Consider the following 26,743-nt stretch of genomic DNA (forward strand, 5'->3'; position numbering starts at 1 on the left):
AAAAAAAAACCGCACCCCCGGGAGATACCACTGAACATAACAATAGGGGAAATGAATTTATCTCCTTACGCAACAAGTAAGGATCAGAGCTCATATCCCCCCTCCATATTGTGAAGATAGTTTCATCTCAATTTGACCCCTATTTCGCGGGAATACTAGGGGGTTCAGAACAGATTATTCTCCTATGAGGGGTTGTTTTTATTTTGTGTACATACAAATCCAATTTCTTGAATATTCGGGGGTGATATTTTAGAAGAAAGTATTTTTTAGCACTAATTTCATTTTGTTTTGGTCTCCAGTTTGTCTAAAAAGAATGAAGCGACGTATATCCAGCTACATAATCCTCTAACAGTACCCCTTTGAAATTCCAATAGTTGAGTCCAACATTGGTCTCCGGGATTCAGTTTCATTCTTTTCCGGACCGTACCACTGAGTAATCTCTCGTTGTGTTGCTTAATATTTTCCTACTCATCAGAGCATGTTCCTTTCACTTGCTTAATCTTGCTTCAGTCACTACTTTAATTCACACTTTAGCCGGGCCATGCTGCCCAAATTCCCTTTAATCCTCATGTTTGTGTTGCCCTTTCCAATTTGGCCTTTATTTCTCTTTCCCCCTTTCCTAGAGAAAGGTTTCGTCCTGCGTCTCAGCCCGTCTTCCCCTCCCTTCGCCCTGCCGGTGCCCTCCTTCCGCTTCGTGATTGGCCCAGTCGTGGTCTTCTTGTGCCATCGCTCGTTCTTTTGGGCTGCTTCTTCTTTGTAGCGGCGGGTACAGTGGCGCCGTCGGCGTCGGCTTCGGTAGCGGCAGCATGTCTGGCTCTGGCGGCGCCGGCGGCGGGGGGCTGCAGGGCTCCTTGCTGCAGTTGCAGGAGTTGCTGTCTGGCGGAGACCCGGGCAGCGCCGCGCTGGCCGCCTACCATCTCATCCGCGCCGTGGGCCAAGAGGGCGTGCTCTGCACCAGCCCCGCCATCCTGGGTGGGTCTCCGAAACGCTGGTTTCCGGCCATAGTGCTCCCGGGGCCGGCGGCTAAAGAAGCCACTCCTTCCCCACTAATACCCATTCCTCTGCTGTCCTTGTAGGCCCCGCCGAGTGCCGGGTTTAGGATAGGGCCTGTCCTGCCGGGCCCTGGAGAATGAGATTTGCGGAGTGTGGAGAATGATTTTGGCGTGCCTCCGGCGGCACGTGGGGAACCTGTTACCCTCACTCCGCGGAGCCTTGCTGTCACCCCGGACTTCAAGTTTAACCTCTTCCCGCTGTTTTTGTAGCTGTTTACCGGTGATTAACCCCGAGTCATCTCTTCCTTGGGCAACATTCATATCTGTTGACATTTTTAAAAAATGTCTTTGTGTTTTTAATTTCCCTTCTTAAGATAAGGCCCATCTGTTTGTTTTTTGGGGAAAATTTAATGTGTGCCCAGCACACATTAGTAATCAGTTGGCACGTCGTGGGGTTGATTGATAACCTCTGAGAAGTGAGTCATTTCTTAAAAGAAGATAGCTTCTAAAAGGTAGAATATTAGGATCAGTTTTAGAGACAAAGGAACCTCAGAAGCTATCTGCCTCAATTTCTCCCTTTTCCCCCTTTTTTACTTTCAGTTGAATGTGAATGAATGTGAACTTGTAATTTTTTTTTAAAATCAGCAGTAGTTTCTCCCCTTCCCCCCAATTACACGGAAAAACAATTTTCACTATTCATTTTGAGTTCCAATTTTTTTTCCCTCTTCCTTCTTCCCCAAGGCTACAAGCAATCTGATACAGGTTACACATGGGACGAGTGCTATTGACTATTAAGCTAAGTGTTTATTAAACTTATTGCCAGACTCGTGCTAAATTCTAGGGATCCAAAGCAAGGCAACTCCTCTCTCAAAAAAACAAACCCCAACGCTTAGGGTTCTTTTTAAGGAGCTCCCAGTCAAATGGGAGCCTAGAAAAAGAGCAATATAGTATAAATGGAAGGTAATTTCAAAAGGAAAGGTATTGGGCCTTAAGGGAGGGATAGGAGGAGGGGAAGAAAATCTCACAGAAAGTTAGGATTTGAGCTGAGTCTGGATGGAACGTAGGTGCAGATGAGGGAGGGGTCCCGAAAGTTAGTCAGGAAATGATGCCTTCTAGACTAAGGAAGGCTAGTATTTTGGGGTCCAATTGTAGACAACATGGAGTAGAGTAAAATTTAAGAACCGTGGAAGATTTGTGAAAAGCTTTTTTCTCCTTAGATAATTGAAGTTTGATTATTTTAATACCTACCCCTTTTCTCCTACTCTCATTTTACAAAAGCCTGTACTAAAATGGGGGAGGAGGGAAGGATTAAATAATTTGCCCAAGTTTACACAGACAATAACCACCCATTTGGGATTTCAACACAAGTTTGATGATTTTCAAGCGTGTTCTTGGGTTCAGGGCTATATATGAAGTAGTGATGTCTAATTCTAGTTTTTCTGATTTGGGACTGGCTCCAGTGATCTCAGTTGGTGTTATTCAATTTTGCAGAAAAAAGATTTTTAAAATGTATGGCAATTCATTATAATTGAATAAATGTGGCAGAGAGCTTTCCTCCCTTCTCTCCCCACCTCCCTCCATGGTGCAGTAGGGAATGGGAAATAGGGAGAATCATAAAGAGAATGATAATGGTGGAAAGTCAAGATAAGTGAAGGAAATACTCTTCTCTCCCTTCCCCCTCAAGCATCTTTGTATCAAAGACAATTTGCCAAAGTTGTTTTTTGATGAACCTACTAAAAAAACTTACTAAAAAAATTAAGTGTTTGTAGAATGAGAAAAAGGTTTTATTCTTTTAAAATTTTTTTGTTCAACTTTATTAGCATAAGAATTTTGTCAATTTGTCATTGTAATAATTCCTCACTAATTTATTTAGAAACATTTACTATTTTGGTCCATCAAAGGATTAACGTCACTAAGCATTTCTATTTAAACAATTGGGTTCAAGTCTGTTGCTGAAACATAGTGACTAAATCTGGACAAATCATTTACTTAGTGTTACAAGCAGCCTTTGCAAAAGTTGCCACTTTGCATGTATGGAGAAAATAGCTCACTCTATAGATAATTATGAAATCATGGATTTAGTCCCCCCAAAAAATCAGATACATAGTAAATATCGTCCACTGGGTTATATAGCAAAGTTCCTCAAACTGTTCTTAATGAGAAACTAGAGAAATGTGGACTAGAAATTAATATTGTTATGTGGATTTAGAATTTTTGAGGGACTTGATGAAAGGAGTACTCATTCATGAATGTTAATTTGACCAGGAAGACTATCCCAAGGAATCTGTACTTGGTCTCGTAGTACCGGCAGGGCCCAATAGTCTTGTACCTTTTTTTTTATTCTCTTAATATTGAATTGGATAAAGGTATGGAAGGATGTTCTTAAATTTGCAGATCATGCAAAGCTAAATGGAGTGTCTAACAGGTTGAATGACAAGATCCAAATATGTCTTAACAGGTCATAATATTGGGAAAATTAAATAAGATCAAATGTAATAGTGATAATTTTTTTAAAAAATCACCTTCATGTTTCATAATCCTTTTAAAATCCATTCTAGTATTACCTTTTTATTTCCAAGCCCCAATATACAATCCTCTTATTGGCTTTTAAACCGGGTTTCATAACTGGGTTTTCTACCTTGCCAGTTTTTCAATAGCTTACTTCCCCCTACAGACTGTGCATTCCAATGACACTGGTCTTGTTTCTCAGAGAAGATACTCCATCTTCTGATTGGTTATTTTCACTGCTATCCTCTTATGCCCATAATTCTCTCCAGGGTTTCCCTCACTTTATTCATGTCCCAGCTGAAATCCCACCTTGTGCAAGAAGCTTTTCTTGTTCTGCCTTAATGCTAGTGTCTTCCCTCTAGATTATTTCCTATTTATTCTGTATATATCTTTGTACATGATGGTTGGTTTGTATGCTGTTTTCTCCATGAGATCATGAACTCTTTCAAGGCAGAATCCTGTCTGAGTTTTTGTTTTTGCCTCTTTGTGTATCCCCAGAGCTTTATACAGTACCCAGTTAAGCACTAAGTGCATCTTAAATACTTCTTGACATGATTGGGGAGAGCAAAGGAGGAACAGAGAATATGTGCTTCTACTGCAGTTAGTCTTAAAAATATTTGGGGGTTTCAGTGTACTGCTCAATGTGAGCATCTTAAATACTTCTTGACATGATTGGGGAGAGCAAAGGAGGAACAGAGAATATGTGCTTCTACTGCAGTTAGTCTTAAAAAGATTTGGGGGTTTCAGTGTACTGCTCAATGTGAGTAAATAACATGATTCAATAGGTGAAAAAATTGATATGATCTTAGCTTGCTGCACCGAGAAGCATAATATCCACTTGTTAGAGAGGTCAGATCATATCTGGAAGTTATGCATGACTCTTATGTTTAGTTTTGGATGTCCTATTTTAGAAAGGACATTAATGTATGAAGAGAATGTTCAGAAGAGGGTACTAGGATGGTGAAAGACCTGAGAATTGGGTAAAGGAATTTTGGAATGTTTAGCTTGGAGAAGGAATGGTTGTTTTTAAGTGTTTGAAGTACTTCTGCTTGACCCTAGAAGGAAAAAGAGCTAGAAACAAGGGAGTAAGAGTTATAAAGGCAAAATTTGGCTTGCTGGAAAAAGTGAATAGCTGAACTATACAAAAGTAGATTTAGCTGCTTAAACTCATCAAAAAAAGGGCTGGTTTACTTAGAAATGGGGTAGAAAAATTCTCAGGTATGGGTTGTATTGGCCATCAAGATCCCTTTTAAAACAGATTTCTATAATTTTCATTAAGATATCTCATTAACAATGCAATTTCAAGTCTCAAAAAAACCCAAAAAACGCAACATTCTTTTATGGTCATAGAGTCTATTTGCTAGCAGAGTAGTTTCATACTTTTATATATTTATGCCCATAATTCTCTCCCTTTGTTAAGGGTTTCCCTCACTTTATTCATGTCCCAGCTGAAATCCCACCTTGTGCAAGAAGCTTTTCTTGTTCTGCCTTAATGCTACTGCCTTCCCTCTAGATTATTTCCTATTTATTCTGTATATATCTTTGTACATGATGGTTGGTTTGTATGCTGTTTTCCCCATGAGATCATGAGCTCTTTCAAGGCAGAGTCCTGTCTGAGTTTTTGTTTTTGCCTCTTTGTGTATCCCCAGAGCTTTATACAGTACCCAGTTAAGCACTAAGTGCATCTTAAATACTTCTTGACATGATTGGGGAGAGCAAAGGAGGAACAGAGAATATGTGCTTCTACTGCAATTAGTCTTAAAAAGATTTGGGGTTTCAGTGTACTGCTCAATGTGAGTAAATAACATGATTCAATAGGTGAAAAAATTGATATGATCTTAGCTTGCTGCACCGAGAAGCATAATATCCACTTGTTAGAGAGGTCAGATCATATCTGGAAGTTATGCATGACTCTTATGTTTAGTTTTGGATGTCCTATTTTAGAAAGGACATTAATATATGAAGAGAATGTTCAGAAGAGGGTACTAGGATGGTGAAAGACCTGAGAATTGGGTAAAGGAATTTTGGAATGTTTAGCTTGGAGAAGGAATGGTTGTTTTTAAGTGTTTGAAGTACTTCTGCTTGACCCTAGAAGGAAAAAGAGCTAGAAACAAGGGAGTAAGAGTTATAAAGGCAAAATTTGGCTTGCTGGGAAAAAGTGAATAGCTGAACTATACAAAAGTAGATTTAGCTGCTTAAACTCATCAAAAAAAGGGCTGGTTTACTTAGAAATGGGGTAGAAAAATTCTCAGGTATGGGTTGTATTGGCCATCAAGATCCCTTTTAAAACAGATTTCTATAATTTTCATTAAGATATCTCATTAACAATGCAATTTCAAGTCTCAAAAAAACCCCAAAAACGCAACATTCTTTTATGGTCATAGAGTCTATTTGCTAGCAGAGTAGTTTCATACTTTTATATATTTATGCCCATAATTCTCTCCCTTTGTTAAGGGTTTCCCTCACTTTATTCATGTCCCAGCTGAAATCCCACCTTGTGCAAGAAGCTTTTCTTGTTCTGCCTTAATGCTACTGCCTTCCCTCTAGATTATTTCCTATTTATTCTGTATATATCTTTGTACATGATGGTTGGTTTGTATGCTGTTTTCCCCATGAGATCATGAGCTCTTTCAAGGCAGAGTCCTGAGGTTTTTTTTTGTTTTGTTTTGTTTTTGTTTTTTGGCCTCTTTGTGTATCCCCAGAGCTTTATACAATACCCAGTTAAGCATTAAATGCTTCTTGACGTGGTTGGGGAGAGCAAAGGAGGAACAGAGAATATGTGCTTCTACTGCAGTTAGTCTTAAAAAGATTTGGGGGTTTCAATGTACTGCTCAATGTGAGTAAATAGCATGATCTAATAGTATACAATTATATATTAGTGAAATCCCAAGTGTAATTCATTAAAGGACTAGATAATTGGATTAATGCAAAAATGTTATTTTTGTTGTGGTTGAGGTTAATCTGGGAAATTTAATGCCTGTCTTCTGGCTCAAAAAGAGATATTATAAGAGTTCTGTTCAACTATTTACTATGTTTACAAAGGAAAGAATTTCGTTTATAAGGAATTGTTTGTCGTTGAAGGGAGTACCAGAGTAAGCCAATGTTGTAGGATTTGTTTCTCCAGGGAATTTTGGCATAATTCTATTTGGAAGAAGGGGACTGGACTAAATAAATGCCCTCTTCAGGTCAGTTTTATTTTTTTGGTATTCTGCTACCAAAGTAGCTATCAAAGCTACTGCTTGATTAAAATTTTAAGAATATTGGTTGTGAAAGACTGATTAATATGAATTCACATGTGAAGTTCATAGTGTAACTGAGAAAATTGATTTTAGACCATCAGCTGTTAGTGTATATTTCTTTTCCTAATGTCAGTCTAATTGAATGAATATTTACCAAGATACTGTAGGCAGGATATTTTGCTAGATCTTTAGGGATCTGAAGTAAACACAGTTACCTGTCCTCAAGAAGTTTACTATCATTGGTGGGGAGATAAGGCTTATTTCCTTATGTGTAAGGTTTACACATATAAGTGAAGAAGAATGTGGTAGTACCAAAGACTAATTCTGGGACAGTGCTATAAGAGCCAAGAAAAGACCAAAGAGTAACAAGAAGTTACTTAAAAGACAGATATGGGCTTGATGTAAGGGGATTCTTTATTCAAAATGGCCTGCCTTTGGAGGTGGTAGTTTCCCCTCATTCGAGGTCTATAGTCCTTTAATATTTGCTGAATAAGTCAGTACTATATATTATGGACATTGTGTCATAGTTGGCCTTCAAAGTAGATGGTAAGAATACCTGCCAGACAGATCTACTATCTTAAAACAATTTTTTTCCCCTTACAGTTTGTTAATGTAACACCTCTTAGTTTCCTATGTTTAATAAAATTTTTGAACTTCAGTTGAAAATGTATATGAATGTAAAAACTATGTACATTAAGAGACAATTAAAGTAACAGTGAATACATATATTTTAAAAATATATTTGGGCCTCAAAAGGCAATTTAATATAGAGACTAGTAAACTCATCTTGAAGCCAGGAAGATTTGAGTTTAAGTTCGGTCTATGACATACTTAGGCCTCTCCCTTAACCCTCTAAATATCCTAGGCAGTTTTCTAAGACTGCCAGGTGCATCAAAGTTCAGAGACTATAAGTTACAAAGTGCTGACCTGCATTAGGAGGAGTTTCCCCCCTGAGAATTATGTGCTAATGAAGTGTCTAAACCACCCTTTATTTCTGTCTCCATCCTGATTTGTGTTTTACCTAAAGTTAGTAAACCTTTTTACATTCTCTCAGCAGAAGTAAGAACAACATGTGATTATGTGTTTTATTTTATGTGATATACAGCCTGTGTATCATGATGTTACACTGAGCACTCGTCTTGATTTCTGAAGAAGGCTTAATGTGTTTAATCAAACCCTGTGTGATATTTTCCCTCCAAGTATCCTCTGGGATATCTAGTGATTTTAGTGAGATTATTATACATTCTTTAGAAAACCAAGAAAAAAAATCTTTAAAATTAATTATAAATAAAATACAAACTTCAGCTTTAGTCTGAATTTATATTAGTTTTTTTCTCCCTAAATCATTTTTGTTTTCAGCTCTGAATTCTCTTCCACATTGAGGAAACGAGAAAAACAAAACTTTTACAAACATGTATAGTTAAGTAATAAAACCTCCTAAATCAGCTATGTCCAAAAAAAAAATGTTCTGAGTCCATCAATGCTCTATCAAGAGAATGAGTAGCAAGTTTAATTGGAAGTTCTTTGGAATCATGGAATCATTGTTATGTTAATCGGAGCACTTAAGTCTGTTAAAAGTTGTTTGTCTCTACTGTATCATTGTTATCTTATAATTTGTTCTGGTTTTGTGCTTTTCACTTTGTATCAATTCATATAAGTGTCAGGTTTTTCTGAAACTATCCTCTTCCATCATTTCTTACAGCACAATAATAGTCCATGGTATTCTCATCACGTAACTTTGTCCAGTCTTTCCATAATTGATGGGAACCCCTATGGTGTCTAATTCTTTGCTACCATGAAAAGAGCTAGTATAAATACTTTTTACATATGTGGCCTTTTCTTTGACATGTAGACCTAGTATCAGTATTTCTGGGTAAGAGGAGGTAAGCATAACTTAATAACTTTTTGGGCAGAGTTTAAATTGCTCTCCAGATTGACTGAATCACTTCATAGCTCCACCAACTATATGATACTTGTTTTCCAATCGCTTCTTCTAGTACTTCTCATTGATTTTGTATTAACCACTTGCATATAAATAATTTTTTAATTTTAATTTTTAAAAATGTCATTTATCTCATCCAAAATAATTACTTATTAAATGTCTAATATAGAAATATCCCTATTTTATAGGTGATAAGTAAGACTCAAAGAAATAAAATTAATACCCTAGAATTACACAGTTAATAATATTACCAGAACTCAGTTCCTGTCTGGTTCTCTTTCCTTTTTCCATTGTCTGCTGCAAAGTGCTAAAAAATTATATTCAAATATTAAACTTTTCTAAGAAATTACTGAGTACATGAGATGACAGTAACAGAAAATTTCTACAACCTAATATAACAGAATGCCACTGCATTTAAAATTAAGACAAATTTTTCTCTGTAATCTGATCGCAAAAATATTAAGAAATTTGACCAAGATTATTTTTTATTCCTTTCTAGCCTTTTTAAAATGCTAATATACTTATGCTTCTTGACAGTAGATATATGATTTACAGAGTACTTCCTAGGAACTTTATTAATGACTTACTATGTTCTTTGTGCAGCCTTACAGACTTCCTTGATTTTTTCCAAGGAGTTTGGTTTACTTGTATTTATTCGAGAATCTCTAAGCATTGAAGAAGTAAGTTAAATTTTTTTTTTTTGTCTTTGCATATTTCTCTATATTGAAAAAGCTCAATTTTCCATTTTAAAATAAATACAGATGTTCTTTTTATTCTAGTTTCGGGATTGCAGAGAAGAAGCTTTAAAATTTTTATGCATTTTTTTAGAAAAAATTGGCCAGAAAATTGAGCCTTATTCTCTTGGAATTAAGGTAAGAAAAAAAATTTAGTTGAAATTTGCCTTCTTATAAAAATTGTTTTGTTTTCTAAACAATTTGAACCCAGGTTGTTTTTCTTATGTTTTTCTCTTTGGGAAATTTTCTCATTTATGTATTTTTACACTAAAAATTCAGTGATTATGCCGTTTTTTAGTTTTTTCTTTGATTTTTTCATTATTTAAAAATTGAAGATATGTTGAATATAATTGTGTGCATTTGAGATATGTGTATATATGCACATACATATACACGTGTATGTACACATGTGAGTTTTAAAAATACTTCTAAAAAAACTTTTGGATTTTGGCTAGATCACAAAATGATCCAAAAGAAAATACATAGTGGTTTCTATAGTAGGTCAGATCCATCTTCCACTTTAATCCAGTATTTTGCTTTTCAAATTGGTACCAAGGAACATATTGTGCTTGTCTCATGTAGGCTCATATTCTGGATGTTAAAATGAAATTTTTAGTGGTTAAAAATATATTCATAATGTAAGTTCATGTTACTTTTCCTTATGATCTAATTTGATTCATCACTGAATCTTGATTCTTCCAGCTTGTTGATGGTTTTGGTGTCTCATTTTAAACCTAGAGCGTGTGTACCAGTGTTTACACAAAAGATAAAGCTGCAAAATGTAAGATTCCAGCCCTGGAGCTTCTAATTGAGGTAATCCTTTTATTTATAAGAGCATTAATATTAGGTCATATGTATAATTTATGAAGTAGAAGATTTATGAATTTTTTTGTTTGGATTAGAGGGGGTGGAAAGAGCATTGTAATAGATTGCACTCTAATGAAAACTTAATTCAGAAAATATGCCCATTTGTCAAGCTTTTTTTATTCCTTGAACTTTGATAACTTGTCTTCTAATACTTTCTTAGAATAGCAGAATTAGAAGTTGAGTTCTTAGTGGAGTAAAAGGAACAGACAAAAAGGGAACTTCGTGGATTTTTCTTAATCTCTGTGAAAGTGAAAGTTGATTTAATTTATCCAGAAGTTCCAAAAATTACCTATTTATTTCATTGTGATCTATGAGGATCAATAGAATTAAAACTGGCTAAGATTCTTAGAGGTGATCAGATCCAGTCTTCTCCTTTTGAAGGTGAAGAAACTGGAGCCCACAACCAGAGGGGTTGTGATTTGTCAAGTAGGCCACATAAGAAGGAAGTTATGGAACCTGAATTTGAACCTGGGTTTTTGACTCCAAATTTAATATTCTTCCCATGACTCTCTTTCTGAGTCCTAGCAGGTGGAGTGTTAGGGAACTCTGCTCTCATCTGTATTTTTATTTTGGTTTTAGATATTTGAACCTTAGAAACACTTAAGAAGTATTTTTTAATTAATTGAATTACCATTGAATACATACCTAAGTAGTGAGAGAGTTTTAGGGCTTCTGTAGGGTAGTATCTCTAGTCTTATCTTCATTTTGCCAATATGGAGACTGAGGCTCAAGGAGATTAAGTAGTTTGAGTATCACAAGAGTGCCACACTGGCATTTAATTTAGAATCAGAGGATCTTGATTTGAAATCTAGCAAGTAGGTCTCTGATATAAGTCTCAGTTTCCTTATCTGTAAATCTAGGGTAAACTGGACAAGGTGATATCTGGTCTCTTTCTGATCTAAATCGGTGATCCTAGAACTTTCCTGATATTATCCAGCTGATAAATAGCAAGTCAGATATAAATAACTTCAAATCAAGTGCCCTTTCTATGGTCCTGTATCTCTAATCCATTCTTAGAGCCACACCATTCTTTACTTGACTAAATTATGAGCTATATATTTTTATTTCCCATTCTCTTTAAAAGTGCTATTTTATGTATTTTCAGTTGCTCAAAACTTTGCGAAGTTCTAGATATATGGAAGACTTCCAACTTGGAGAACTCTTTAGCAAATTCTATGGAGAACTTGCTTTGAAAACAAAAATAGCAGATACAGGTGAGAGGCTTTTCTTTTTTTCCTATTAAATTTAAGATACTTTAATTAGCTCTAGTGACCATTATAAAGGTATGTGTATAATATATGTGTTTATATACATATGTACATATATTTGCTCCTTTTAAAGGAGCATATGTTTTATTTTAAAATCTGTTTATTCTGAGCAAAACAAAGTTGAATTGAACTTTATAAGAAAGTTGTTAAGGAATAATTGTTCACTTTTTAATGATTGTTCTTTGGAATATTTTAAGTAAGGATTTCTTTGACAAATTTTTCAAGGCTTTTAAAATATTTTTTCTCCAAAAATTAATTTGGACAAATCTTTTCAAGAATAAATCTGTTGTGTCAAGTTCAAACTAAGTGTGCTTGTATGTCTTCTGTAGTTTGATTATTAAGGTAAAACTGAATTTATTTTTTGATTCATTTCTTCGTATATGTTACTTTCGTAGCATTTTAGTTATCAATCTATTTCATTTTTATTTTAATTTAATTTAATTTTTTTTTTTTTAGTATTAGAAAAGATATATGAGCTCCTGGGAGTCTTAGGGGAAGTACATCCTAGTGTTATGGTGAATAACTCAGAAAAACTCTTCCGTGCTTTCTTAGGTGAACTAAAAACCCAGGTAAGACATGACAAACCACAAAATTTGAGCAATCCCGTTTTTCAAAAACATAGGTGCATATAATGTTAATTTTTATTTTAAATCTTTCTTCCAGATGACATCAACAACCAGAGAGCCTAAACTCCCTGTGGTAGCAGGATGCCTGAAGGGATTGTCTTCACTTATGTATAACTTTACTAAATCCATGGATGAAGGTATATCATTCACTTGAACACTAAGTCACTACTCTGTGCAAGGAACTGAAGATAAAAAACAAAGAGAAAATAGCCCAATCTTTAAAAGCATTAGGAGATATTGGGGAGGGAGCAAGTGGAAATATAATATGTACATAGATAAATAAAATTTCAGAAGGGAAAATGGTGGGAGGGTGAAGGTAGAAGAATAAGCTTAGAAGAGGTTTTGTGTGGGAAGTGACATTAAACTGAGCCTTAGTACAAGTAGCTAAGATTCTCAAAAGGTACAAATGAAGAGAAGGAGTGTATTTTACTTTATTTATAAATTCAATTTTAATTTATGGAATAAAACAAGCATTTCAAAAACATAGTACAATAAAAAAGATTATGTATGAAACTACAAACAAAAATGCCTCTGATACCATTAGACACAAATACATAATATGAAATTATTCTTATTCATACTTCTATTTATCAGTTCTTTCTCTAGATGCAGATAGTGTCTTCTTTCACATGTCTGTTATAATTAATTTGGATATTTATAATAGACAAAATAACTTATTTGTCGTGAGTCATTCTTAAAAGAGTATTGTTTGGGAAACAATCTTTGTAAAGGCAGGGGGACAGGAGATAGACTGCTGAATTGACCAGTAGCTAGTGGCAGTCCGATTTGGCTTGAACTCAGTGTGAGAGAAAGGAAGTAATATGAAAAGGCTAGACAATAAATTAGAAGCAGATTGTAGAGGCTTTAAATTCTATGTTAAGGATTTTGTATTTTATCTTATTTATAGAAAGTCATTAGAGTTTTTGGAGTAGGGGAGTGAGTAGCCTATCATTTAGAACATTTTGGCAGCTTTGTGGTAGATGAATTGGAGAAGAAAGAAATGGGACTTGGAAGACCAATTAGAAGGCTATTATCACAAGACACATAAGAGGGCAGACCTGCACAAGGATAGTGACTGTCTAAATACAAACATGGGTTATTTGCAAAAGATGTGGGGAATTTGATCAATGGAACTTGGCAAGTTATTAGATAGTTAATCCTATTAGATAGGAAATTCCTATAATTCCTATTAGATAGGAAAAAGAATAAAGGATAACTGATACTTCAAAAATGGGTAACTGGAAGGATTGTGGTATCCTCGGTGGAGAGATTATTGGAGGAGAGGTGGGTTTGGGAGAAAGATAATAAAGTCTGTTTTGGATGTGCTGATGAGATATCTAGCAGATAGTTGTAAATGTGGAGCAGTCATTGAAGAGAGGTTAGAGTGGGATATATAGATTAAGGAATTATTTGTATAGAAATGGTAATTGCAAAGAAACTGTAGAGAGAGAAGGGGCCAGCACAGAATGAGAGGGAGTTGTTAGAGAGGGAAGTAGGGGAGAGCAACGGCCATACAGGGGGGGTGTGGGAGATGGATGGTTTACTAAAAAGGTACAATCAAGTAGGAAGGGATAGAACAGGAGATAAAGGAATAGCTAGAGCTTTTCTATGAACAGAGGAGATAGTAAGCAAGGTCATAGAAAACGAGGACTGAAAGTATGTCATTGAATTTAGCAATTTAAAGATCAGGACATTTTGAGTCAAGTTATATGGTTGGAAGCTAATTGCAAAGTATTGGTAAGGTAGATACTTTTAGGATTTGTAGGAATAGAGAAGAGATATAATAGCTAGAAGGTAAGGTAGAGTTAAATGAAGTTGTTTTGTTTTTGTTTTTGTTTTTTAAAGGATGCGGGAGGCATAGGCCTGTTTGTAGGCAGGGGCAAAAGAACCAGTATATAAGGAGAGAATAAAGATGATGGGAAGAAAGAGACAAGAAATGATGGGAGGGGGATGAGAAAGCATAAGTGTACAGTTTGGGAAGGAAGACCGATGGCCTCTTCATCTGAAGAGTGTAAGTGGAAGGATCATGGTAAATGAACTTTATTTTCTTAGTAAAATATGAGAAGTTCCTATCCTTGGGGGCTGGGAGATAGAATTTGATAGAAGAGTTGGAATTGCTTCTGTAAAGAAATGTGATAGAAAAGAATGAAAGTATTCCTTTGCAATAGCAAAAGCCCCGCAGAAATTAAATAATAATTGGGGACCTATTTTTTTATGAATCATGACTTTCTACAGCAGATAGGACTAGGAATGGATACAATAGATTGTAGAGATATAAATCAAGGTTGGAGTTAGGCAAAGTGTGATCGGTGATGGGGCAAGGGTCAGGGGACTCAAAGGTGGAAGACTTTGAATGTAGTTCAAATGCTCACTTCTAGGATTGTGATTGAAGGTGGGAAAGTGAAGCTGGTGGACGGTCTGGAAATCACAGTGAAAACAGAGTGGGTTTGGAAAGAATATGACAAAAGGGCAGTTGATTCTGATCAGAGAGGGCAATTTAAGACTTCAGGACTGCTTAAGTAGTACCTTGCTGCTGATGAATCTGAAGTTTGACTTTCTGTGATAATATATAATATAGGGACAAGAGCCTAGAATTCTTGGTTTGCCTTAGGAATGTTCTTGATATTTTCTACTAAGGAGTTGGAGCTATTATTACCTCTTGTCCTATGATAAATTACTTTGCAGTCATATATTAACTATTTAAAAAATTAACAACTCAATAACTAGATATAGTTACAAAATTCTTTAAGATTATTGGATAAAAAATTAAATACTATTTCCAAATATTCATGGTTTGGACACTCATTTTTTTTTTTTTTTTCTTTTTTAGATCCTCAGATGTCAAAGGAGATTTTTGATTTTGCACTGAAGGCTATCAGTCCTCAGGTAGGAGGGCATTTGTAGTTACTTTGGTAATTTGTTTTATTTAAATTAATTGTGGTTGGAAAAGATTCCTTCATGGCAAATTTTTTGCTTTAAATAGGTTGACCTAAAAAGATATGCTGTACCTTTAGGTAAGATTCTCATTTTCATTTCATTATAAATTGATTTCTTTTCCAAATCAAGTCCTTTTGCAACCTTTGGATTATATCAAGTAGGTGTGATGATAACAGGGCCAAAAGATCATATTCATAATAGGCTTGAGGTATTTCTGTATTTCTTCTATAGTAGATAGAATCCAGTGTCATTTGTAGCTCTCATCACTTAAACCTTGATATTTGATACTTGTTTATTTTTCTTTTATAAGAACAGTGGCATGAGCTGAGCAAAAGCACATCTTTATTACTTTTAGGATTTCTTTCTGAGAATAGTTACTATTTCTATTAGTTGTATTCTATTCCTATAGAAGTTTGAGGTGACTCTAAAAATTAAAGAGATTTAGCTTAGTGTAGTGGCTTTCCTGCAGCCACTACATTAAGCTAAAATAACAACATAGAAAAATTGGGGCCAGCTAGTGACCAGTATGGTTTTTAAAATAGTAGTTTACATTTCTCTTAATTTTAAATAACATTTGCATTTTTTCCTCCAATTTCAGCTGGTTTGCGCTTGTTTACTTTACATGCATCTCAATTTAGCACCTGTCTTCTGGACAACTACATTTCCCTATTTGAAATAATGTCTAAGTGGTGTGGCCACACAAATGGAGAACTGAAGAAAATTGCACATTCAGCTTTAGATTCCTTCCTTAAACAGGTACTGAAACTTCAACATCTCTTTTTAAAATTGCTTCAGAGACCTCAGTCTGGGTAGTGTCAGATTCCTTTACCAGGCCTGTGTCTTCCTTCCCAGGAATGCCTGAATTATGAGCATAAACTAGGGCTGGGTGTGATGCTGTAATGATATCAAAGGAGCCCAAAACCTGGAGCTTTGAAGATCAGATGTATGTCCCTAGGACTATTTTTTTTTTTTTTTTTTTTATGAAACGTCTCAAGCAACCTCAGATTGCTGGGTTTTTATTATAGAATTATGCGTTCTTCTTCCTGGTCTCCTGATTCTCATGTTTGTGAGACTTTGAGAAATGTAATGTTTGTTTACATGATAAAGGTTGCTTACTTCGTCTGGCCTTTGACTTTAATGAATGGGCTTTTTTTCTTCTTTGTCATCTTTCTTATGTTAGGATATGGGTAATGTTGGCTTAGGACTTAGAATAGGAATAAATCAGGTGTCAACATGTGAGTCAAGAGATGAAGGTGAGAACTAGTGCAGGTTGATGACCCATAGTCCTCAGTATTCTCTGGGAAGGACAAACAAGTTCTCAGGGTTTGAGGTTGGCAGTAATCAGATTATTTGAAAATTAATGGAATTGGCTCTCAGAATACTATAGAAGCTATGACTTGAATTAGGATTCTCATCACTGATTAAGCAGTTTTTAAGGGTCAGTGATATGGTAACCAGTGGGAGTACCTCAGAAAAATTTTGGTGACCAGGCTAATTAGTGAAGAAAATCAAATAGTAGAGGTAGTGTGCCAACTTAAGAAGAGATGGTATTTTAAAAAGTATCTTTCTGTACCAGGTGCTTAAAACTCAGAGGGTTATGAGGCTAGTATACAAAAACTATTTAATTTTCAACATAACTGAACTATATGATACTAGTAATGGTTATAATAATATATTAAAGAGGGAAGAGGAGGAAAAATTTGTTGCTTCATCCTTTTCCTAGTTACATATCTATCCTCAAATTTTGAAATATGTGAAATTTGTTTTGTTTTTCTCTATACCTCTTGATTGTTATCCTTCCATTTTTAGTTCTCATTCCACAGGGTAACAATGCACTGATGAATGCACTCTGACTCTTCATGCAGGCTAATTCTAATGCCCAGTTCATGCTCTTTCCCCGCTGCTTCTTCACTATTCCTCTCAGTCAAAACTCCTTTTTCTCCTCTTCTTAACTGTCTCAACTATGTTATTATCATAGAAGTAGAGTGGGAAAGGTCATAGGACAATCCCTAATGAAATGATGAGTTCATGTTTCTTAGCATATCTCCATTAAATGGTTTATCAACCTTCTATTTTAAGACTCTTAGTGATAGGGAAGTCACTGCCTCTTTGGACAATCTGTTCTGTTTTTGGAGAATGCCAAAGAAGGTTGTTCTTTATATCAAGCTGAAATTTGCTTCTCTGTAACTTCCACCAATTATTAAGGAATTTAAAGCATAGTTCTTCCACTTAAACTTTTCTCTGGTGCCTTTTCTCATTATGGAGATCATCCTGGATTTTTGAAAGCTCTGCCAATGTATTTAACATCTATAGGACTGCTTGCCATCTAGGGGAGGGGGTGGAGGGAGGAAGGGGAAAAATTGGAACAAAAGTGAGTGCAAGGGATAATGTTGTAAAAAAATCACCCTGGCATAGGTTCTCTCAATAAAAAGTTATTAAAAAAAAAAAAGAAAGTTATGCCAATGGAGGACAAGCTGTAGATATTAGCAATACAGATCAAGATGGAAATGTTTCATTTTTAAAGCTTGTGATCAATTATGCCTGTCACCTGAAAGCCATACTAACTAAATTCAAAGAGGCCTTTTCATCCATCACAATAAATCATGAAGGTCATCTAGAACACCCATGCCAATAAAGTCACAGATCTTTTCAATGTTATAGTGAGATTCTATATGAGGTAGCTATATGAGAATCAGTTGATGCCTTGGGGTGACTTATTTTGGGGAATAGAAAATTTAGAGGAATACCATAAGCTTAAATATTTAAATGGTTGTCATATGAAAGAAAACTAATCTTTTCCACATAGGTATAAGATAGATTTAAGTTGTAGGAACACTGATTTTATTTTGGCATATATAAAAGGTTATTTCTAACAATTAGAGCTATTGAAAAACGTAATGGATTTCTCTAAAGGTGTTGAGCTCCCTCTCTTTCTTTGAAAAATCTTATAGACTTTATGACTACTTTATGACTTTATAGACTATGAAGATGATTATTATTATTATTTTTTACCACTAGATGTTAAATATATGAAAGTATAAATTAAATACAAAATAAGCATACATGATCAAACTTATTTTGCTGTTCAAAAAAAATCGGACTCTGAAATATTGTACAATTAGCCTGTGAAGGAAATCTGTTGAAGATTATTATAAAGGGGATTGGACTAGGCAATGTTTTTAGGTCGCTTCCAAGCCTTAGTTTTTACAATTTTGTGATTGTGTAATTTAGGAAAGAGTAAATATAACAGTGCAACACTTACAAAGTAAATATGAATACAGTTGTATACATTTGGAAATATATAGCTTTTATTTGGAGTTGCTACACCATTCAAATTGAAAAATATAACTGTTAATTATCTAATTTTAGGTTTCTTTAATGGTAGCCAAAGATGCAGAAGCACATACAAGCACCCTTCGGTACTTCACAGAACAGTTCTATGGAATCATCAGGAATGTGGATTCAAGTAGCAAGGAGTTATCCATTGCCATTCGCGGATATGGGATGTTTGCTGGAGTATGCCTCACTGAATTGCCTTACCTTAACTATCTTTTATAATGATAGAAGTATAGAGAGGAATATAGTTGCTCAGATACTTTTTCTAAGTAATTGTCATTTTGAAATTTATGAAACAGTTAAAATTCAAAAGAAGTGTAGAAATAAATGTGTGACTGGAAAGAAGACTTTATTCTAAAATACTCAGATTCTCGTAGTGGAAAATAGAGAATTCTTCATAGACCATCTTGGGAGTGCTTTATTAATAAAAATTAACTGATTTTTAAATGGGAGGTCTTTCTATATATTATTAAATTTGGCAATTTTCAGGTTGTGGTAATATGTTTCAGTAATTCATAGTGTATATTAAATACTGTACCCCAAGAATATAGGAAGGTTAATAAATACTAATCTTTTATTTTTATTCTCATTAAAGCCTTGTAAATCTATAAATGCAAAGGACGTTGACTTCATGTATATTGAGCTCATTCAGCGCTGTAAGCAAATGTTCCTCACTGAAACAGATACTATAGATGACCACATGTACCAGCTCCCAAGTTTTCTCCAGTCTATTGCAAGCATCTTGCTTCACCTTGATACTGTAAGTGAACTGTTTATTGTTGTTGATATTCAGTCGTGTCTTTTCAGTCCAAGCAGAACAAGTCTAATCCCTCTTTCAGATGAAGGCCATGTAGATATTTGAAGTCAGCCATCATGTGCCCACTAAGCTTTTTTGTAAACTTCCAGTTACTTTGTCTATCTTAAAAAAAAAAAAAATTGATTCTTTTAATAGAATAAGACCTGTCAGAAACATTTATTTTGCTTTCAGTAACCACAATGACAGAAATAAAACCTAGTGGAATAAAAATTATATTTGGCTAATCCTATCTTGAATTACTTTAAAGTTTGAATTGAGTGTAATCAACTATTTTACTTAATTTTAGTTTTCTATTAGCTGAATTCCTCTGTCTTTTGTAGGTTCCTGAGGTGTACACTCCAGTTCTTGAGCGTCTAATAGTGGTTCAAATAGACAATTTTCCACAGTACAGTATTAAAATGCAAACAATCTGTTGCCGAGCTATAATAAAAGTTTTTCTCGCTTTGGCAGAAAAGGGACCAATCCTCTGGAATTTTATTAGTACTGTGGGTAAGTTTTGGCTATTTATTTTCCTTTTTCTTTTTTATGATTATGAGAAATCTTATATACATATATACACACACTTTTAAGTGTGTGTGTATGTATTTTTCAATAAAAAACCAAACCATTTGCCCAGTTAGAGAGCTTCAATGAACTTTTGTATGTCATTAATTATTTGTAGAACAGATTACGCAGACTCTATTTCTTGTTTAAGACTACATTGCTGTTTCATAGAATAAGTTAAACAGCAAATATTTGTTAAATATCTCCTATGTGCACAATAATATACTAGAATTCAAGGGGATGAAAAGTTAAAAGTTTCTGCCCTCAAGAAGCTTAGTGTAATCTTATATAACAGACCAATATTATTAACAAAAAGAACTTACAATATATTCTTTGATTGAAAATGTTGGTAATGATTAAGGTGAAATAGGAAAATAGATTTGTATCTCAAAAATGATATTGTTTGTTGACTTTATAGATGTTTTGATCTTTTTTAATTTAATTTTTTTTTTTTTTTTTAGTGCATCAGGGCTTAATCAGAGTATGTTCCAAACCAGTCATCCTTCAAAAGGTAAATTGTGAAACAGATATTTTTAAATATTAGTTTCTGGAAACTCTCAATGTGAATGGCCTTTGATCATTTGGGGGGTTCCCTCCAGTGATGCAGTCCTTTCTTTACTCATTTATGTTCTCCCAGAAGTTTGCCACACAGGGTGTTGAGTCAGTGTACTGGAGGTCTTCCTTGCTTTCTTTTGATTTTGTGATAACTCAGTGAAACATTCTGGCCATCTAATATTACCCCTTTTCTTTTATTACCACTTGACCAGCTCATTTCTCTTTATGTCATACAATTCCTTAATGATGTCTTATTCCTGTTCTTTACATTTGCTCATTGGTTGTATATTGCAGCCTGCTTACATTCATCTAGTCTCTTTCCAGTGGTCTTTGATGCTCACTCATTTTTTCGTTTTTCAAAGGCAGGAATGGTCTAGATCTTACTGCTATACAACACTGGTAAAACAATTTTGTTGAAAAGATGCTTATGGGAAGCTTGGGCTCAGTGAAAGTACTTTGTAATTTCATGCAAATAATCTAGTCTGTTTTCCTTTTCATTTCTTGTTAGTTTTGGTAACTTAAATATGTTTATGAGATTTTTAGTATTTTATACTAAATCTGGTGTTAACACTATGTATTATGCTTTTTATTAATTATTAACTATAACTTAGGCTAAAAAATTGTATGACATTTTGAATAATGGGGCACATTTGTGATGTGTTGGAAAGTATCAAACAATAACTTCATGCTTATTATAAAGACATTTTTACCCCACACAAAAATTATGCTTTTGGGAAAATTCTTGACCAACACATGAAAATATTTTATCCAAAAGGCTTTCTTTTCTCTTTCTACTCATTCCCAGTTGTGATTTTTTTTTTACCGTAATTTTAGTATTTTATGCTTATTCTTATTAAATTTTATCTTATTAACAGCCTATCATTTTAGCTTCTTGAAATCTTTTTGCAGCCTTTTTCTTTTTATTGTGTTAGCTGTTCCTTTCAGTTCCCTGTCATCTGCAAAGTTAACAAGCATATCTATACCTTCATCTGAACAATTGATTAAATATGTTTAAGAGAATAAGGTGAAGGATAAACACCTAGATTATTTCATTAAGGCCTCCTTCTGGGATAGCACTGATTGATTAATCGACACTCGTTAGTTCTCTTTCTTTAGCTTTTTCCAATTTTCCCAATAGAACTGTAACCTAGTTCATATCTCTCTGTATGATATACAATGATTTTATTAAAGTCCTTGTCAGAAAGATTGTGTTCAGTTACATGTTTATAATTGCTTCTTCCAATATTTATTAATATGATTCTGTAGTAAATGACACAAATATATAATTTTCTTTTTAGGAGGCCTTTGGTAAAGAGGTTTCTGAATCTGGAGAGTATCCTTCATCTGGGGAGGTTAAAACAGGAAAATGGAAAGTACCTACATGTAAGGACTATTTAGATCTTTTCCGAAATCTACTGAGCTGTGATCAAATGAAGGTAAAAATAACATTGAAACCATGAAAAGAATCTTCTTTGTTTTAACAATTTTGAGCTTATAGATAAATATTAATAAGATTAATAAGCCATTTTGGCCAACCTGAGTACAATATTAAAATAGTAAGTGCTTTGTATTTTTCTTTCTCAATTCATATTCTGTTGCCTCTCCAGATTTATCTTGATTTCTTTATCTTGTCTTTCACTATTAGTATTTCCTTTATATGTCTTGTCTCATTGAAGACTTCCAAAAATTCGTAGTGCAATGGTTAGTGTGAGAAGTAAATGCTGGTGTTTTTTGTGGTGGTGTTCCATTAGGGAAAAAGATGAAATGATGATTTCTTACTAATTTAAGATGATATTTAGGCTTCATAGCTAGAAAATATCATTAGTGAAGAGTAATAGAGAGCTGACAAAATTTGAAGGGGTAAAAAATTAAAAAATCATGCCCTAAAAGGGACATATCAAGCAAGGATACTATTTTAATGAAGATAATAAAGTTTAAAGGTAAACAAATTTTAAATAATTTGAACTTTGTCTATATGTTTGATTTTATAAAATTTGGGTGTTTGTTTTTGTTGATGATTTAGAATAACATAATTTAGAATCATTCTAAATTTAAAATAATAAATTTCAAAAAGAAGTAATGAATAAAGTTTAGTCCTACTTTTAAAAAGTAATATTTTAACTTACCTTATTTCCATTTTCTCAGTTAAAGTACTTATTGCTCTTGGATAGGTCGAGCGAATATAATAAAGATGACAATATTACTTAAACTAATCTATTTATTTAGTGCTATACCAATCAGACTCCCAAGAAACTATTTTAATGATCTAGAAAAAAATAACAAAATTCATCTGGAAGAATAAAAGGTCAAGAATTTCAAGGGAACTAATGAAAAAAAAAATCAAATGAAGGTGGCCTCGCTGTACCTGATCTAAACTATATTATAAAGCAGTAGGTACCAAAACCATTTGGTATTGACTAAGAAATAGACTGGTTGATCAGTAGAATAGGTTAAGTTCAATTATTTATGTTTTTATATAAGGGAAATGCATTTTATATATTTATGGAAAACTTTTTTGGTATTCATACATACATTTTGGGATTCAGGCTCTCTTTATTTTTCTTTATTTGAAAGGACTCTCTTCTAGCAGATGAAACATTTCTGTTGGTGAATTCACCTCTTCAGTCTCTGAATCGTTTGCTATATGATGAACTTATAAAGTCAATTTTGAAGATTGTTGAGAAATTAGATCTTAAACTAGAAAAGCAGAATGTTGGCGATCAGGAGGTAAGAACTTTTAGCTCTGCAACTTGTCTGTAACTGTGACTTCATGTTGCTAATAATCCCTCTCTTTATTCCTCATAAATAAAATGGAGACAGTAAGATTTTACACCACCTACCTTGTAGTGTTGTTTAGAGGAAAGTGTTTGATAAAACCTTAAAGTTCTATATTAATTCAAGCTATTATTTGTTATATATTAATTTTGTATTGTATGTTATATTTTTTGATGCAAACCTTTTATTACATCTTAACATTTGAGTATTCAGAAGTTAAACAATTAGCATTTACATAGCATTTTAAGGTACTATGACAGATCTCATTTGATAAATAAAAAATATCCACATATTTAGATTATGAAATATTTGAAAACATTATGGTGGTATGATATATTAGCTTAGGTATTATTTAGTATGAACTAAATCTTAGATTTAGCATAGCTGAATATGGAGGAAAACATTATGTTTAAAAGTAATTATTCTATATGTTAAAAAAAATGGGAAAAATTTTTGACAACAGATTTGTCTGATAGTTCTAACAGTAGCAGGAAGTGATGCTAAATAATTCTTATTAGGCATAAAATGGATTTATCAAATGAGGCAGCATGTACAAAGCATTTCACACATCTTAAAATGCTGTTATTTTTAATTCTCTGAAAAATCCAAATGTTAAGATAGGATAGAAGTTTTGTATAGAAAAATGCAGCATAGTAGTTGCAACATGGCAGTAGTTTGGTCTTTTCTTCTCAGGTATCTTTGGAGAGGAGAAAAGAGAGAAGATGTTATTTTAAATTACTGGGTTAGGAATTGGGAAATTTTAGAGGAAAAATTTAACCATGACATGGTTAGCTGAAGTTTAAAGAAAATAAACACATATGTTTTAAGGTTAATTTGATTTAGAGTAACTAATTATGAAAATTTTTTTAGACCAAAATATATTAAAAGTTTGCAGCTTATTTTTTAATTCTTTATATCATATCTTCTATCATAGATGCAGGGTTCTTATTATTAATGGCTAAACTTTTGTATTATAGCTCTGATCAGTCGGTATTCTATTTATTCAAAGGACTACAGTCTCTTAATCTCTGGTAAATAATGACATTTTTATTTAGTGGCAACTCTTTCTTTCTTTTTTTTTTTTTAATAACTTTTTATTGATAGAACTCATGCCAGGGTAATTTTTTACAGCATTATCCCTTGCATTCACTTCTGTTCGATTTTTCCCCTCCTTCCCACCACCCCCTCCTCCAGATGGCAAGCAATCCTTTACATGTTGAATAGGTTACAGTATATCCTAGATACAATATATGTGTGCAGAACTGAACAGTTTTCTTGTTGCACAGGGAGAATTTAATTTAGAAGGTATAAATAATATGGGAAGAAAAACAAAAATGCAAGCAGTTTATATTCATTTCCCAGTGTTCTTTCTTTGGGTGTAGCTGCTTCTGCCCATCTTAGATCAATTGAAACTGAATTAGCTCTCTTTATCGAAGAGATAGTGACAACTCTTTCAAACCTCAGTTATGGTCCTTGAATCTTGGTGAATGTTTTTAGTGTAAGAGTATATTATAGTAAAATATTTTTGATGACTTGCTTTATTGTATTTTAAAGTTTATGTACATTGGAATGATTCTTTATATCTGCCAAGAAAAAGACCCAGTATAGAATTGTTCTTGTTTCCACTGTGGCCTAATAGAAGAAAAGTATTGTGGCTCAGAAGATCTAGGTTGTGTCTTGTCTGCTGTTTACTAGTTTTGTGAAATTTTTGGCAAATCACTTAGTTCCATTAGACTTTAGTTGCCTCATCTATAAATTATAGTGGTTAAATGGTTAACTTTCAACTTTTTTGATATTATTTTTCCTTTTAAAAAAATTCTCTAGTAATATATTTTTTCACTAAAGCCCCACTTTGATAATTCATGACAAGGAAGTAGCCCTGGGTTTTCATTCAGCTAAGAAACTAGAAGCTTTTCAATAAGAGAGTTCCAGAGAAAGTAAAGACAGCTCATTGGACAGAAAAGTCATGTCCTCCTACCCTCAAGCAAGTTTTTCTTGGAGCCTTCTATATAGTAAAAACTCAATAAATCTTTGTTGGATGAATGGTACAATGATATTTTTCAGGATGAGAGTGAAGCTAGTGGAGTATGGGTAATTCCAACCTCAGATCCAACTGCAAATTTGCATCCTGCTAAACCTAAAGATTTTACTGCCTTCATTAATCTGGTGGAGTTTTGCAGGTATTTTTTATAGCTACTTGTTTGTGTGAAATACTATTATTAAATTTATGTTATATATATTTATATTTATAGATTATATTAAGTACTATTATAAAAATTGCCATGATGTAGTATAACAAGCATCCAGAGCCTTGCAACTGATTATTTAAAATAATTTTAGAATATTAATCATTAAGATAAACAATTTAATATACTTAAAACAGCCTAAAGTTTGAAGATTTGAATGGACAGTTTTTTGATATCAGCCATTTTTCTTTCTATACTGCAGAATAGTGCTGAAGTACTAAATGGAAAGGGTGATATAATTTCCTCAGACACATTCCCCTTAGGTCTGTCAATTGTCATACTTATATAATGAAATAGATTTGTTCCAAGTTATGTCCCTCATAATTTCAAAATTTGGATAAAAAATACTTGTGCTAAAGTATGTTCCCACATACATGTTTGAGTATATGTATTATTTTTTGCAGAGAAATCCTTCCTGAGAAGCACATTCAGTATTTTGAACCATGGATATACTCATTTGGATATGAGTTGATTTTACAATCTACACGATTACCTCTCATTAGTGGATTCTACAAATTACTTGCTATTGCAATAAGAAATGCCAAAAAATTGAGATACTTTGAGGTGAGACATTTATAAGGAATTTAATTGTTTTGCAGATATCAGAAAATTTTAACCTATGTTCTATTTATATTCATTGTCACTCAATATAATAAGCATTCACAATAATGAAATCTCAAATTTCATGATGAGTTTTTGCTTGGGTTCTAGTTTCTTTGTGAGGCATTTCTACTGAGTATTCCTTTGATGAGCTAGTTTGTGTTTATGTGTAATTTTTAGTAATATGTAACTATTCCATGTTTTGTTTTTTTAGTTTAGCAATCTTTTCTTAAGTGTTATTATGCTTGATAGTGATTTTAGCCAACATGTAATAATTTATTTTGGCTTCATTGTCATGTTCCTCAGGGATTAACTATTGGAATTTATGGTAGTTTTTTTTTCTTCCAGGGCCAAAATAGATTTGTCATGAAACATTAGATTAGAATTTCCGAGCTGGTTAGTAGCAAAGTCTATACCACTTTTCTGCAGAATCTTTTCTCATCTCTGGAGTTTTTCTACATTATTCTCTCCTGGGACGACTCACATTTCTCTGAACTCTGGTTCTCTCTTTGGCTGTATTATTTTTATCATAGTCCCACTTGTGGCCACATCCCAGGGTCTCTTCTGGACTCTCTTTCTTACTTGAAGAACATATCAGCTCCCATGATATTATTTATTATCTCTACAGCTATATATTTGGCCAGGTCTACTGAAATCTATTACATCTCTATATTTAATTAGGGATCAGTCAGCACACATTAAGTACTGATTATATTCCAGGCACTTTGCTAAGTACGGAGGATATGAAGAAGTCACAG

The 26,743-nt window shown here is 33.8% G+C and overlaps 1 protein-coding gene across 1 annotated transcript in view; it reads left to right on the forward strand.

Moving 5' to 3' along the window:
• The first annotated feature begins 151 nt into the window (after nt 1–151).
• Nucleotides 152–26,743, forward strand: part of PRKDC (protein kinase, DNA-activated, catalytic subunit) — a 159,001-nt gene continuing 132,409 nt past the window's right edge. The window contains exons 1-18 of the mRNA XM_051970227.1: nt 152–972; nt 9,285–9,361; nt 9,461–9,553; nt 10,154–10,228; nt 11,388–11,496; nt 12,007–12,119; nt 12,214–12,313; nt 15,007–15,062; nt 15,160–15,190; nt 15,712–15,869; nt 18,483–18,629; nt 19,045–19,209; nt 19,587–19,755; nt 20,271–20,320; nt 21,666–21,800; nt 22,939–23,091; nt 25,204–25,319; nt 25,790–25,949. Coding sequence (XP_051826187.1) covers nt 807–972; nt 9,285–9,361; nt 9,461–9,553; nt 10,154–10,228; nt 11,388–11,496; nt 12,007–12,119; nt 12,214–12,313; nt 15,007–15,062; nt 15,160–15,190; nt 15,712–15,869; nt 18,483–18,629; nt 19,045–19,209; nt 19,587–19,755; nt 20,271–20,320; nt 21,666–21,800; nt 22,939–23,091; nt 25,204–25,319; nt 25,790–25,949 — 2,073 coding nt within the window. The 5' untranslated portion in view covers nt 152–806. The remainder of the gene's footprint in view (nt 973–9,284; nt 9,362–9,460; nt 9,554–10,153; nt 10,229–11,387; nt 11,497–12,006; nt 12,120–12,213; nt 12,314–15,006; nt 15,063–15,159; nt 15,191–15,711; nt 15,870–18,482; nt 18,630–19,044; nt 19,210–19,586; nt 19,756–20,270; nt 20,321–21,665; nt 21,801–22,938; nt 23,092–25,203; nt 25,320–25,789; nt 25,950–26,743) is intronic.

Source organism: Antechinus flavipes, chromosome 1 (genome assembly GCF_016432865.1).
Source record: "Antechinus flavipes isolate AdamAnt ecotype Samford, QLD, Australia chromosome 1, AdamAnt_v2, whole genome shotgun sequence".
Taxonomy (NCBI): domain Eukaryota; kingdom Metazoa; phylum Chordata; class Mammalia; order Dasyuromorphia; family Dasyuridae; genus Antechinus; species Antechinus flavipes.